The sequence below is a fragment of the Leiobunum rupestre genome, chromosome 5, assembly GCF_980474605.1.
Source record: "Leiobunum rupestre chromosome 5, qqLeiRupe1.1.hap1, whole genome shotgun sequence".
Lineage (NCBI taxonomy): Eukaryota > Metazoa > Arthropoda > Arachnida > Opiliones > Sclerosomatidae > Leiobunum > Leiobunum rupestre.
The window spans coordinates 60618717-60631835 of record NC_143388.1 but is presented as its reverse complement, the minus strand read 5'-3'; the positions used below and the strand labels follow the sequence as shown (position 1 = coordinate 60631835).

General features: G+C 35.4%; 3 protein-coding genes across 7 annotated transcripts in view; 2 read left to right on the top strand and 1 right to left on the bottom strand.

Annotated features, from left to right (window-relative positions):
- LOC149945516 (WD repeat-containing protein 17-like) overlaps positions 1-5667 on the top strand; it is an 85024-nt gene extending 79357 nt beyond the window's left edge. Inside the window, exons 22-26 of the mRNA XM_090176585.1 lie at positions 43-145; positions 205-306; positions 4711-4812; positions 4878-5034; positions 5543-5667. Of these exons, the coding sequence (XP_090032711.1) occupies positions 43-145; positions 205-306; positions 4711-4812; positions 4878-5034; positions 5543-5662 (584 nt within the window). The 3' untranslated portion in view covers positions 5663-5667. The remainder of the gene's footprint in view (positions 1-42; positions 146-204; positions 307-4710; positions 4813-4877; positions 5035-5542) is intronic.
- The window catches only part of LOC149945515 (protein YIPF6), a 268416-nt gene extending 261196 nt beyond the window's left edge, over positions 1-7220 (bottom strand). For all 4 annotated transcript variants that reach the window (XM_090174509.1, XM_090174510.1, XM_090174511.1 and 1 more), the window contains exon 1: positions 7066-7220. The gene's annotated coding sequence lies outside the window, so the exon portion shown is untranslated. The remainder of the gene's footprint in view (positions 1-7065) is intronic.
- Positions 7221-7397: 177 nt separating this feature from the next.
- On the top strand, positions 7398-12830 carry LOC149945514 (apoptotic protease-activating factor 1-like). Of its 2 annotated transcripts, none has more exons than XM_090175133.1 (12): positions 7398-7739; positions 7803-8049; positions 8111-9285; positions 9350-9555; positions 9617-9903; positions 10327-10508; positions 10574-11335; positions 11514-11636; positions 11691-11831; positions 11891-12013; positions 12078-12200; positions 12275-12830. In XM_090175133.1, exons 1-12 carry the CDS (start codon positions 7608-7610, stop codon positions 12548-12550), a joined length of 3777 nt encoding a protein of 1258 aa, XP_090031259.1. In that variant the 5' UTR covers positions 7398-7607; the 3' UTR covers positions 12551-12830. The 2 variants fall into 2 exon arrangements, with proteins under 2 accessions (XP_090031259.1, XP_090031260.1); XM_090175134.1 differs by having other exon boundaries at positions 9362-9555; positions 12275-12828.
- The last annotated feature ends 289 nt before the right edge of the window (positions 12831-13119 follow it).

Here is a 13119-nt window from a genome sequence, read left to right as displayed (position 1 = left end):
TTTATTGCATTGGTGGCGTTAAAAACTTTGAATTGTTTTTAGGTCGTCTTTCAACTGGAGAATGGAACATGAAGGAAGTATGGCCAGTAATTCAGAAACTTTCTTACATAAAATCAACAATATTGGCAGAAGATTCTAACGCGAGGTAATTCAAATTATTAACCGAAATATTTAGGATAATTTTGATATTTATTTTTTAAATAGGTTTTGCAATGAACTACAGCTATACAGTTCGTATTTAGGCGCATTGGCGGCTATACATCATAAATATAATCCTATTGTTAAACCACTCTACAATCAAAGCAGGTATTTTTGGTTAAATATAACCAATTAATCTTATCAACTAGTAAGTAGTAAGTGGGGTTAGCAGAGTGGTTAGCCAGGGTTGCCACAATATTCTCAGATTCGAATTAATTGACTATTCCCTGTTTTCCCTAACCAATAAGTTATTTTCCCTGACTTTTTAAGGCCAAAGTTAGACAAGTTTTTAACTTTTACATTTATCAGAAGTTAAAAAACTTAATAAACTTATATTTCAGTACAAAGGTTAGTTCAACGTTAAAAAACCTTTCAAGAATCTAAGTAATAATAGCAGAATTTGCCATAGATCTACAATAAAATTACTTTAAAAAAGTGTCAAGATTAAACTGAATTCCCTGACTTTATAGGCCCATTTTAAATTCCCTGTTTTCCCTGACGTGTGGCAACCCTGTTAGCACTTTTGCCTCGCAACAAGAGGAGCCGGGTTCGATCGCAGCTTGTAGAACTGGTAGAAAACTCGAAACTCCTCCTTCCGCGTAGAGTTAGCAAGTTCTCTCCCCACTCGTTAAAAGGGGTTTCCCTCGAGTTCTTCGGTTTCCCCATTCCATAAAAACTTGTAGCGAGTGTAGGGAGCACGAAGGGCTTGCATTATAACCCGGCCACCTAATTTTATGGCTTAAAATGTCACTCGATGAATTGGGTATTAGCCTAGCTGATTATTAATAACTGGAGTAAATAATATATATCAAGAATGTATTTATTTATACATAGGGAAAATGTCTATGTCGAGACGGTTTTGAGCCTTTCTCTCAATCCACCCGTTGGTCCCCCCAGTACGCTCCTCCGCTTAAAATAAAACGAATAGTCCCGGTATTTCATTGGCTGCTTAAAATTTAAGTCACCCAACGCGATGGAAATCAAACGCCGGTGACGTTTTGTCTTTCCAGGGGAAAGGCGTTCAACGTGTCCGGCGATTGTCGCAACATAATCATTCCATGGGCCAAATAATGATAAATCCAGGACATGCCTCTGGTACCTTCATACGTACTAAATCGGTCGTCCACCAAAAGTAACGGGCGGCCTTTTTAGTAGGCGGGGAAAAGGTGCAAATAAAAAAAATTGGGAGCAAAATCAAGCAGAAATTTCCGGTTTCCCGAACGCCATCTTGTGTTGACTAAGTCGAAATTCGGAAATAAGTGGCGTTTTTAATTTGAAAATCCTGCCATATTGGCCCCTCATTTTTAGATTAATGTTAACGATTCTAGGAAAGTATATGTTTAATATTATATAATTATATATATTATACTAATTATGAACCTAGTACGTAAAAAAAGTACTTACATTAATAACCACATTAGATATGATAACTGTGAATAAATATTCCAGGATATTTACTACGACGACCACCACGAACCTTAGACGACCACGTGTATTATTTTTGAAAACTGCCCCTAAAAAATTTGCCCCCAAAATGACGTGGGTCCGCGATCGCGCATTTTTCCCAATAGGGGGCAATAGTGGTCGGGTGTTAGCGCTGTTGGACGGGTTTTTCGCATAGAGTCATGTCCTGGATTTATCATTATTTGGCCCATGATCATTCTTCCTAAATATAAATAAATACATTCTTGTATATATCTTATAACAAAAGTATTAATATATTTACTGTTATTCGATTGAAACACGTATCTTCGCAAGTTCCCGCTGAGATTTCTAAATAGTACGTTATTAAAATGGTGTCTACACACAATCCGTCAGGGATTGGTGTGTAGTGAGCCCACGTACAGTGTAGCCAATGCCGTATTCGAAATAAATCTCCAAGAATTAGTCTTAGAAGGGCCAGGGATATCTCAATCGTAAGGAAATATCATGTCCTCGGTAGCCCGTTATAAAGTTTGGAGATCGGGAGCCCAAAAGTTGCTAATTTATCCATTTTAGTTATTTTTTACGATATTCCACTTTTAATTCTACATACTTTTTTATAATAGAACCGGTTGGTTGAAAATTATATTTTTAGTTAGTACTGATCATTTCTGAACTAGGTTTTCGGTTGCATTAACAAATTTATATTTTAAAGGGGAACGGCCAAGCTTTTCCAAATATGGCCTTATTTCCGTATCAAAAGATTAACAAGACGTTCAATATTCTAACACGTACCTTTTTTTGACTTGAAAAAATAGCTTTTGGCCCAAAAAGTTGAAATGAAAAATAACGCCAGGTGTTTGGGTTTGAATTTTCGCCGCCATCTTAGGGGCTGCCGCCAGCGCCCCTAACCCCGAATGAGCGATTTACGAACTATCCTAACTTTTAAAATCACGCAATTTAGGCTTAGGTCTCTTATAACTCGAACGCGCCGCGCGTGCGAAACAAATTTTTTGCGTCTTCAGCAGCGCGCGCTTTTACGTTGTTTTTCTGTCTCACCGATTTCTCACCAGGTGTCGCGGCGGACGCGCGCTTTTCGATTTCCCGAAATTTCTTTATTTTATTAAAAATTAACCACTCAATATTTTTGATGCGGTTTTAGCCATAAATTTTAGTTTTTAATGGGCTATAGGGCTATCTAACTGGTTAAAGCTTGACCGTTCCCCTTTTAGTGAGATTTCTGGAAAAATTCGCGGAACCCCAAAACCCGCGTAAGCACTAATGTGATATTTGAATGTCGTATAAATTGATACAGGCGCCATCTAACTCCAAAACACATTGAGTGCATTCAATGCGTCCACTACCTTATTTCCAACACCAAGTAACTCAAAAAATTATGTTTGTCTAAAAATTAATTTAAATTAACGTGTTCACGTTTCGCTACTTTAATTTTAAAACCATGTAACTCGAAAAATTCATCTTGGGTTTATTAAGTTAATGTACAAGATGATTAGAAATTTGTTTAAATGGGCTTGCGACGGTACAAGTTTCATTTTTAAAGCAAAGATGGATAGGCTTTTTCCCTGAATTTTTGGGATCATTTTAAATTTTCCGGGTCGTGAGATTAATAATAGTGTAACACTATTATTAATCACACGTGTACGAACCCTTATTAAAGCAACAGTCGGCTCTATCATTGCCACCTGTATTATAATAAGGTCCCAGTTATTAGAGATGGCAATGAATTTATCAGATTCTTTGAAAAAAACGACTTTACTGGAGAGCGTGGTGCCATCTATTAATAGAAAAGGAAACTAAAATTCAAAATAGCGAAATAAAAACGTCGTCAGAGAACCATTTATAATTATTATAATTAGACATACTTTACTTAGTGGACTTTAACCTAAATTATATATCCCTTATAAAATATATTGTAAAAAATTTACTATATTTAGGTTATTGCCTAATTTACAAACGAGCCAATCAACGCGAGGGGTACTTTTATGGCCGGCTTTTTAGGTCAAAATGTAGCGTAAGCATCTTATTTTGATTCCGACAATAGCGACATCTGTTGAAAAAAGAGCTACTTCGCGTCAAGCCGACACTTGCTTTAAAGGGAGTATGACCTTCCTAGTTTAGTAGGGTGCGATAAGCTTACTAAAAATCCACACGAGTAGAATTAATTCCCCATAGAACTTCTACTATCAAGCTGTTGATGACCCATAAACGCAGCCAGTTGCCTAGTTAAATAAATTGATTTTAGTTCAAAACCCTACTGATTTTACGGTTATATTTTTAAACAAACCCATCTTAACCATTGAAATAACTATTTACATAGTCACTGAGATATAGTTATGTTATAAACCAACTATATTTTGAAAAACAATCTCTTCATGTAGGTTATCTTAGCTTCATGTTAAAAATCGACTATATTCGAATTTAGAAAGAAAATGATAGGTTGAAAAATCCTATTAATTCTTCCAAAAATACACCTATATTTTTTCTTATTTCGCGCTCGGGGGGAATGAAAGACTTTTCTCCCTAAATATCGACCAAGGTAATACTCCCTTTAAGCTAGGAATATAATACTGCGTACCTGGAACAGAAATTTGTATTCCCCCATCACGGACTCGCTGTTTTAGCTTCGGCAACGCGAGAGCTATACAATTTCGGACATACGAGCGTAGCGCCATCGTAAAAATAGGCGGAATTTTTTGTCTCTATAAATTTTGCCTACTTTTCATTCTATTCACAAGGATTTTTGTTCAAGTTGAAACACGAATATTCTACCTGGATTCTACGAAACTAATTTCGGAGATGTTTATTTAATTTGAAGACAAAATAAATAAATCTTTGTCACGGTTTTAAAACCAGCACGCATTTCAAACCAAGTCCCAACGAACATGCGGACGAAATTTTGACTACGGTGTCCGCTAGGTGTCTCTAGTATCTTATGTACGAATTCCCCACATTGCCAGGCCTATGAATCCCATATTTCCCCTCCAGTATTTCCATCCTCCTAGCTTTAAGGCATAAAATGTCGTTCGATTCACGCAATTACAATTTGTTTTAATTTTACTTAAAACGCAGTTTCTTTTTGGCAAAACTGGGAAATATAGCGTTGCCAATTACGTTCGAACAATTAACATCTGAAATACACGCCTGGGAAGTGACTACGCATCCTAATATAGCGTAAGTTTCAAGTCGTCAAGTCTCGTTATAAAAGGCCGTCTGATAAAAGCGCATTTTCCAATCAGGATGGATGGCGAGCTGGAACATACTTATCGAGAAATACAAAGTCACCTCGAAGGGTGGAGCTCAACTTTCGTGATTGGCGAAGTGATAGTGACGGGTGGCCACCTGCCCAGACATTCCGATCAACATAGATGCGTCATATCGGGGAAATCTATTAAGGTACGTTTGTTTGCTAACTGGTGGTACTGATAACAAATCCGAATTCCGTTTTTCACCACTAAATCTATAAATGATGGGCACTTCCGTTAGAGAACCGCTCAGCTCGCACGCCACTCGTGGTCTCACGTGTTAAATTTTGAGAGCCGGAATAGGCGCTCATTAATTTCCGCTCAATTTTGAATGCCCGAATAGGCGTTCATTAATTTCATTTTAATTTTGAATGCCGGAATAGGCGCTCATTAATTTCCGCTCAATTTTGAACGCCGGAATAGGCGCTCATTAATTTCCGCTCAATTTTGAACGCCGGAATAGGCGCTCATTAATTTCCGCTCAATTTTGAACGCCGGAATATGTGCTCATTAATTTCCGCTCAATTCTGAATGCCCGAATAGGCGCTCATTAATTTCCGCTCAAAGTGACAAAAACCTCTCAAATGAGATGAGCGGTGCCCATCACTGTCTATAATGCATTTATGTTTGTGTAAAATTTAAAGACTACCCAATTTCAGGGTCCAGTTTATGTTTTGGATGATGGTAAATCAGCCATGTCACTAAGTCACGCCATCATGTGGGCTAGGGTCAACCCATTTTCACCCTTAGGTACTGGTCTCAGAATTAACCCATTTTAAATTAGTTAAGAAATATTTTTATGTAAATATCAAAACATTCTGGAATTATGTATATTGTTAAACATTCAAAATAAAGTTATTTCCTTTTATTTGCTTATATTATATATATATATATATATATATATATACGTTACACAGTCTATACGTACAGTTAATCAGACCCATTTGAATAAAGATACTTGTTGCTTGACTCTAGTAATTAAAATATCGTCTGTCACGGCGTCTGCAGCTACCCTTCCTCCATGACTTCGTTGCTCAACGGACGGGCAACGTGACGTCAAAAGCGGAAACGTGAAAAGGCGTACAGTGCGAATCCGTACTCAACGATGAGTCCGTTGAGCGTTACTGAACGCAGCCAATAATGTACATTGAAATAAAACAAAAAACAACTGTTTTCTGATACCGGGTTCAATTTGAGAATTTGAAATTACAGTTGAAGCAAACATTTATAACGCAGCCCTTAGAGGTCCAGTTTTAACGTTTTTATTTATACTAGATGGCGCCATTTTAATTTTGATCGGCGGGGAATAATAAATAATCAACTTCTAACACTATTTTAAGCAATATTTTACTAAAAACTACAGACGTTCAACTCGTGGAAAATTCGTCATAAAAAGAATGAAGAAATAATATTTCATAATTTTAAGATAATTATAAATTACTAGGTACGATACAGTTAGAAGTTTAAAAATTAGACTCATATGAAAAAAGCTTCTCCCTTACTAACATTAATAAATTAAATTAAACAAAAATGTTTCCCACCCTTCGGTTAGAGACTAAGGCTGAAAAACACAAACAAACTTCACGGGAATTAGTTTTATTGTAAATTCTAAATAGTGTGGTTAAAAGTAACTTTTTAGGATAATTTAGTGCAAATAATGGTCTCATTTTGTTTACACTGGACCTTATTTTGTTCCTATTCTTCAAACATTTACTTTTAAAGAGATAAGTCACATTTTCCCCCAGTTATTTTAAAGATATTTGTGGGCACCCAAACATTTGTCTTAAGAATATGGTGGTGGCATTGGGCAAACTCCAGTTTAATCCCAGCAGTTAATTAAATGGAATTTTGGCCAGCTTTTTAATTTTAAGAAAACAATTAATGAACCGTATATAAACAACTAACAAGTTATGCACTCGCAGCAATTGTATTATTTTCACAATAAATCTAAATGCAATGGGTAGCATCACCTTTTGGCTCGCCTTGACCATCTGCGGTTAAAAATTAATTATTCTACTATCAACATGACCAAAGAGAAAAAAAAAACACACACACATTTGTGTTGAAAGTAAAATGACGGACGGACATAAGTCATATGGCTGGTTTTTAGTTTTTACCCCTCCTCACCAGTTAACTGGCCAAGGGTCCAAGGCCCAATCTTAAAATTTAACTAATTACTCACAGGAGATGTTGAATGAAATCCTTGGTCTCTTCTTAAAAGTTCGTTTTGTTTGAAAACTTATACAGTTATCGTTTATAACAAATGCTCTTTGAAATTAAACTGAAAATAGCTGTAACCGCGACAAAATAAAACGACAGCATAAGCAAGAATGATGACATAAAATGAAGCAGCCGACCGTCTGCTCAATATCGAAAAAAATGAAGGCGCGAAACACAAATTAACTTGGTCATGTATATTTTCTTTGGATAGAGGGCGATAAAAAATTACTTAATTACGTAATTTCGTTTTGACATGTCTCATACAGATTGAGACCCGGAGAATGTAAAAATCGCTATGTGACTCACGTATTTGTTGTTATTTGGTTAGTTAATAATATTGTATTATTTAAAAGATTTTTAAAAGTTTTGTATCTCCAAGAATACTTAAAGGTTGTTACTTTAAGCAATTGTAAGTAAAATACTGTAACTTCATTTTGTTGCATGCTTTATTTAATGACTCGTAGAGTTCACATAATTTGGCTCCAAAAAGTTAAATTATAAATTATGGACGAGACTGAAAAAACGTTGAAAGCCCTCCTAAGTGATGTGGAACCAAGACACGTAACTCCATATCTAGTTGATCTTGGTGCAATCTTCCCTTCAGATGAAATTCACATTCTTTTCAACAATAATACCGTAAGAGAAATTCACTTTCTTGAAATCTAGGGTTTAAAACTTAATTTCAAATGATTTTGACAGGGAGAAAATGATTGTCGTGAAAAATTGGTCAATGTTTTAAAGAAAAAGGGACTCAATTCATTAAATTTATTTATTGAGCAACTCTATAGGAATTATCCATGGGTTAAATCTAAAGTGAAAGAGTGGCTTGATAAGGAATTGAAACATAAACTTGATCTTGGATGTGTGCCAAAGATGAGACCATGTGAAATTACTCGTAAGAACGAGGTGGAGAGAATTCAAACTGCGTTATTAAGTGCTGCTGAAAGTAATATAGTCTAATACGTTATGGTTATTGCGAAATGAAAATAACCAATAACTTATTGCAGGTGAGAAACCACAATATATTGTGATCTACGGAATGGTTGGCTCAGGAAAATCTGTCATAGCTGCTCAAGCACTCAGAGAATTTAAATACAATGAACTCTATTTTCCAAGTGGAATATTTTGGTTGCCAATAGGAAGTTCATTGGAAAGCAACGCTCTCTTACTTAAACTACAGCTTCTCTGTGAATATTTTGATGAAAATTACCGCCCTGAAACAATTTCCTCCGCATCAAGATTCTTAAAAAAACAAGCTAGGAAGTATGATAAATTTTTACTGATATTAGACGATGTATGGGAAAATAACATTATAGATGCTTTCCCCGCAACCTGGACAATTTTAATAACTACTCGCGACAAAACAAAGTTAAACTATAAAAGAACAACTACAATTATAGAGTTACCTAGCGGCTTTAGTCTCGAAGAGACTAAATATCATATTTCTTTGTGGGTTTACGTCTGTCCCGATGACTTGAACCCAGTTGTTGAAAAGCTCCATAACAAATATCGCGGTCTTCCAATTGTGATGAGTATGTTGGGAACTGGAATGTCTCAATACGGAAATGACGAGGACAGATGGAATAACATGCTCAGAGTTCTTGATGAGGAGAAAATGGAAAGATCCAGACGGTATTCTGGACAAACCAATTTGACGAAAGAAATCCAGATGACTGTCGATAGCCTAGATGCCATTTTGCGCGAATGTTTTATAGATTTTATGCTATTTGCGGAGGATTACTACATTCCATGTGAGGTTTTTGAAGTGCTGTGGAGCAAATCTCACTTTGAAGTTGAAGATTTAATGGATGAATTGGCCATGAAATCGCTGATTCAGAAAATGAAGGATGAGGATTCAAAACACGCAAGATATGGCATCCACGATCTTTACCTAAAGTTTCTGAAAGAACAATATCAAGCTCTTAAGGTTGAAAGACACAAAAAGCTGGTGAACAAATACTTAGAATTATGTCGAAATTCAGATGGCACATATGATTATGGTCGTTTGCCCCAGGATAACTATTGCCACATATTCTTGGCCTATCATTTGGTTCGCGCAGAAATGTTTGAATACTTTCCCATTATTTTCTTCGATCTCAAGTTTTGTATTAGCAAAATTAAAGTTTCTGGTCCTCACGATCTCAACCATGACCTGGAAACATATCGTGAACATTACTCAAATGTATTATATGATTTTTATATCACAATTTTTTGTATATACCATTTATTCTCCGTGTAATTTGAAGTTTCTATTGCAGGATCTGGATACCCTTAATGATTTCCGCCACTTTCTCAGCAGAAATGGGCATATTCTTTGTAATCAAAATGTTGATTTCGTGCAATTGGCTTTAAATGAACCTGTTACATCCGTAGTTCACATTAAAGCTCGTGAATTAATCCATCAGCGTTCCTCCATGATTTCCCCATCTCCCAAGCTGTATTTTGAATATTGGTAAGCCTAACGTAAAGTGTATCTGTTTAAAGTTAATTTGTAATCCAATGGTTCTTCGCAGCAATAGGTCTTGTAACTACAATGGTACGCTTTTAAGTGTAAGACCCCATACCAACAGCGTTTCGTGGGTAGAATTCAGTCCCTGTAATCTATTTGTCGCATCTTGTGGTGATGATAACCTAGTAAAAGTTTGGGATAGCTGTTCTGGAAAGCAACTACAACAGTTCACTGGCCACAGTGATACAGTAACCTGTTGTGCATTCAGCCATGATGGAAGCTACCTCATATCATCATCACTTGATACTACTGTCCGTATATGGAGTACAGAAAACATAAAACACATCATCGGTATTGGAATTATATAAACCATGATTAAATATGTTTAAGGACTATCTTTTACATATTATAACTATATAAAGAACAGAGAACCACTGTTGTACAATAAAACTTTATTAAAAAGTTATGCTACGGCCGTTTCGGCGCTACAACTGGCGTCGTCGTCATCCAAAACTAATCTAGAGACAATCTATGGCCGAGAGTTTGTTATTCTTATGCCTACACTCGAACTTTGTTTACTCTGTTTCTGTCAATAATTCTCAGCCATAGATTGTCTCTAGATTAGTTTTGCCTGACGATGACGCCAGTTGTAGCGCCGAACAGGCCGTAGCATAGCTTTTTAATAAAGTTTTATTGTACAACAGTGGTTCTCTGTTCTTTATATAGTTAAACCGTGATTGCCAATTGCTTAATAATATTATTTGTATTATATAGATAGTTGCTCATCGCCAAGAACTCCCCGTCCTAGAAGCGGAAGTTTCATTTTTAGTGCTACAGAGGATCAACAGGAAAATTGTGCCTTGGTATTCAATGAACACGCAAGCAGCGTTACAACTTGTGCCATTTCGCATAATGATGAAATGATTGCTTCCGGCAGTGATAATGGAGAAGTTCTTGTAACCTTTGAATTTTAAATTAACATTTGTGATCTTGGTTCTCAAGTTACTTAATGTATTTTTAGGTTTGGAATCCAAGATCCGGAGAAGTAAAATACCGGCTTCGATATCATGACAGTGTTGCTCAAATCAACCATTGTTGTTTTTCATCAAATAGCCAATACATTGCATCTTGTTCTAATGATTCCAATGCAATCATTTGGGACAGTCACGCAGGAGTCATTTATAAACGCTTCTTTCACGATGATAAGAGTGTAGAATCATGTAGATTTAGTGCTGATGGGAGAACTCTGATATCAGCTTCTGGTCACTATGTCTGGAAGTGGAATCTTCAATCTGGTGATCGGGTGTATCAATACAACAATTTACGAACAGTTTATTACGTCAAGTGTTGCGCTTTCAGCGTAGATGAAAAGAAAATTATTGGTGGAACATCTGAAAGAGCGGTGGTTGTTTGGACTGAAAGCAATGGTTCAATTGATGCTTCATACAAATTTCACTCTGGTGAAGTTCGATGTGTGAATATCGCCAGTGATGGAACGAAATTAGTTTCAGCATCTGAAGATGGAACTGTCATGATAATCAACATGCAAATAGATAAAAACATATCGTTAGTTAGCCTCATTCCTGAGTTCTTCGTCCGTTTCAAAGACAACATCCCATATGTGGCAACTATTGATGAGTCTAATAAAGTTCGGGTTGTTAAAGATTTAACTGCTGAAAAAACCTACGAGTATTCAGAGCCAGAGAAATTAGACATTACATGCTGCTGTTTATCACTTGACTGTTCGAAGCTGCTATATGGAACTAAAAGTGGCAAAGCATATGTAATACTTATTATAGTTGTTAATAGACAGGTTAAGCCTGTGCTAGAAAACATTTGGGAGGATTGCGTACCTTCATAGAGCATGAATGGTTTATTACACATGCTCTCCCTTTTGCGTTTTCTAGCACCAGCTTAACCTTGTTAATTATTAGTAGTACCAAATTCATTTAATTTTAAAGATTTTGACGTTATGCAATGGTCAAAGGAATATATTCCATATACATTCATCCGAGATTACTTGTTGCCTTTTTTTGGATGAAGGAAGGAGGTTTATAACTGCTTCTGTGGAGGGCTTAATTGTTGTAAGTTTTATAAATTTATAGTTAATTTAGGTGAATTAAACTTTTCTTTTTCAGGTGTGGGAAGGGATTGAACTAGGAGAGAGCGGAAATCTGAAACCATTATGCAGTCATATAGATCAAATAAATAAATGTGTTTACTTCCGAACTAAGGATAGATCCTATTTGTTATCGTGTTCTAGAGATGGATTTTTAATTGTAACTATTTGACTAATCTGTTATGTAGACTTTTCACTAATTGGAAAATATTTTACTAGGCATGGGATTTACAAAACTATGAATTTCTACTAAAAATGAAGCACAAAGACACTGTTACAAGTTGCGATGTGTCACAAAATAGGAAATACTACGGTTCAACGTCCGTTGATAAATATGCCAGGGTAAACCATTATCATAGTCAATGATTTAAAAGTTAGAAAATTTATACTTATCAAAATTTATAAGATTTTTGATGCCACATCTGGAAGACCCCTCCACGAAGTACTCTTTTCAAGTTGCGTCCGCTCTTGCCAATTTTCTCCCAATGGTTTTTACCTCGCTGCTGGTGATGACCAAGGCGTTATTAAAGTAACTTTCCTATCTTTTACTTTAATATTTGAAGCGTATACAAAATGGTATAAATCCACACTATTCGCGTACAGATTATAAATGTACCTGAAGAATCCAAGAAACAAAGCTACGAATTGGAAGGTCACGGAGGTTTCGTGAATGATATGGTTTGGTCCCCTGATTCTACTCGGCTAGTTTCCGTAGCAGATGAAATATGTTGGTGGGATATTAATAGCAGAAAAATGTTACAAAGGTTTATAGTTAAGGGTAAACGAATTAAACATATATACACATCAAAGGACTTCAAAGTTTTCATAACTATAGATGCCAATGGAATACTATATATTCTAAGGCAAATTGATGCGTAGTCTTTCCTCAAAAAAATTAATTTTCATATGGTTAAATTATAAATTTTATAGTAATTTGATAATTATTAGCGGAAATTATAAAGTTAGAGGTGGAAAAAATTTCTCTATTTTCATAATCTTTATATTGCTCCCTATTTTTTAGCCATTTACTGAAAAAAAATTCCGTATTTTGGAATGAAATTATACCCTATTGTGTATCCACAGCCATATTTATGTTTCTTCAATTAATTCCTTTTTTTTCCACACACAAATTTAAATATTCCAATATTCTCAGTTGAGATAAAGTAACTATTTTCAGACTGCCTTAAGAAAACTGACAAATTTACACACAATATTTATAAAAATCCTACTTTTGTATTTAACTTTTGATATATATATTTTACTATGTAATCATGCAATTTCGGATTAAATGCTATTTCCTATATAATGTTTGTCCTTTTCTTTAATAACTCATTTTGGGAAAAATTTATCTTGGCTTATTGATATAAATATTAAAAACAAAGAAACAGTACTGAGAACCAACGTGTCATTTTTATGAATCTTCAAAACAACATTTTGCATACATTTTC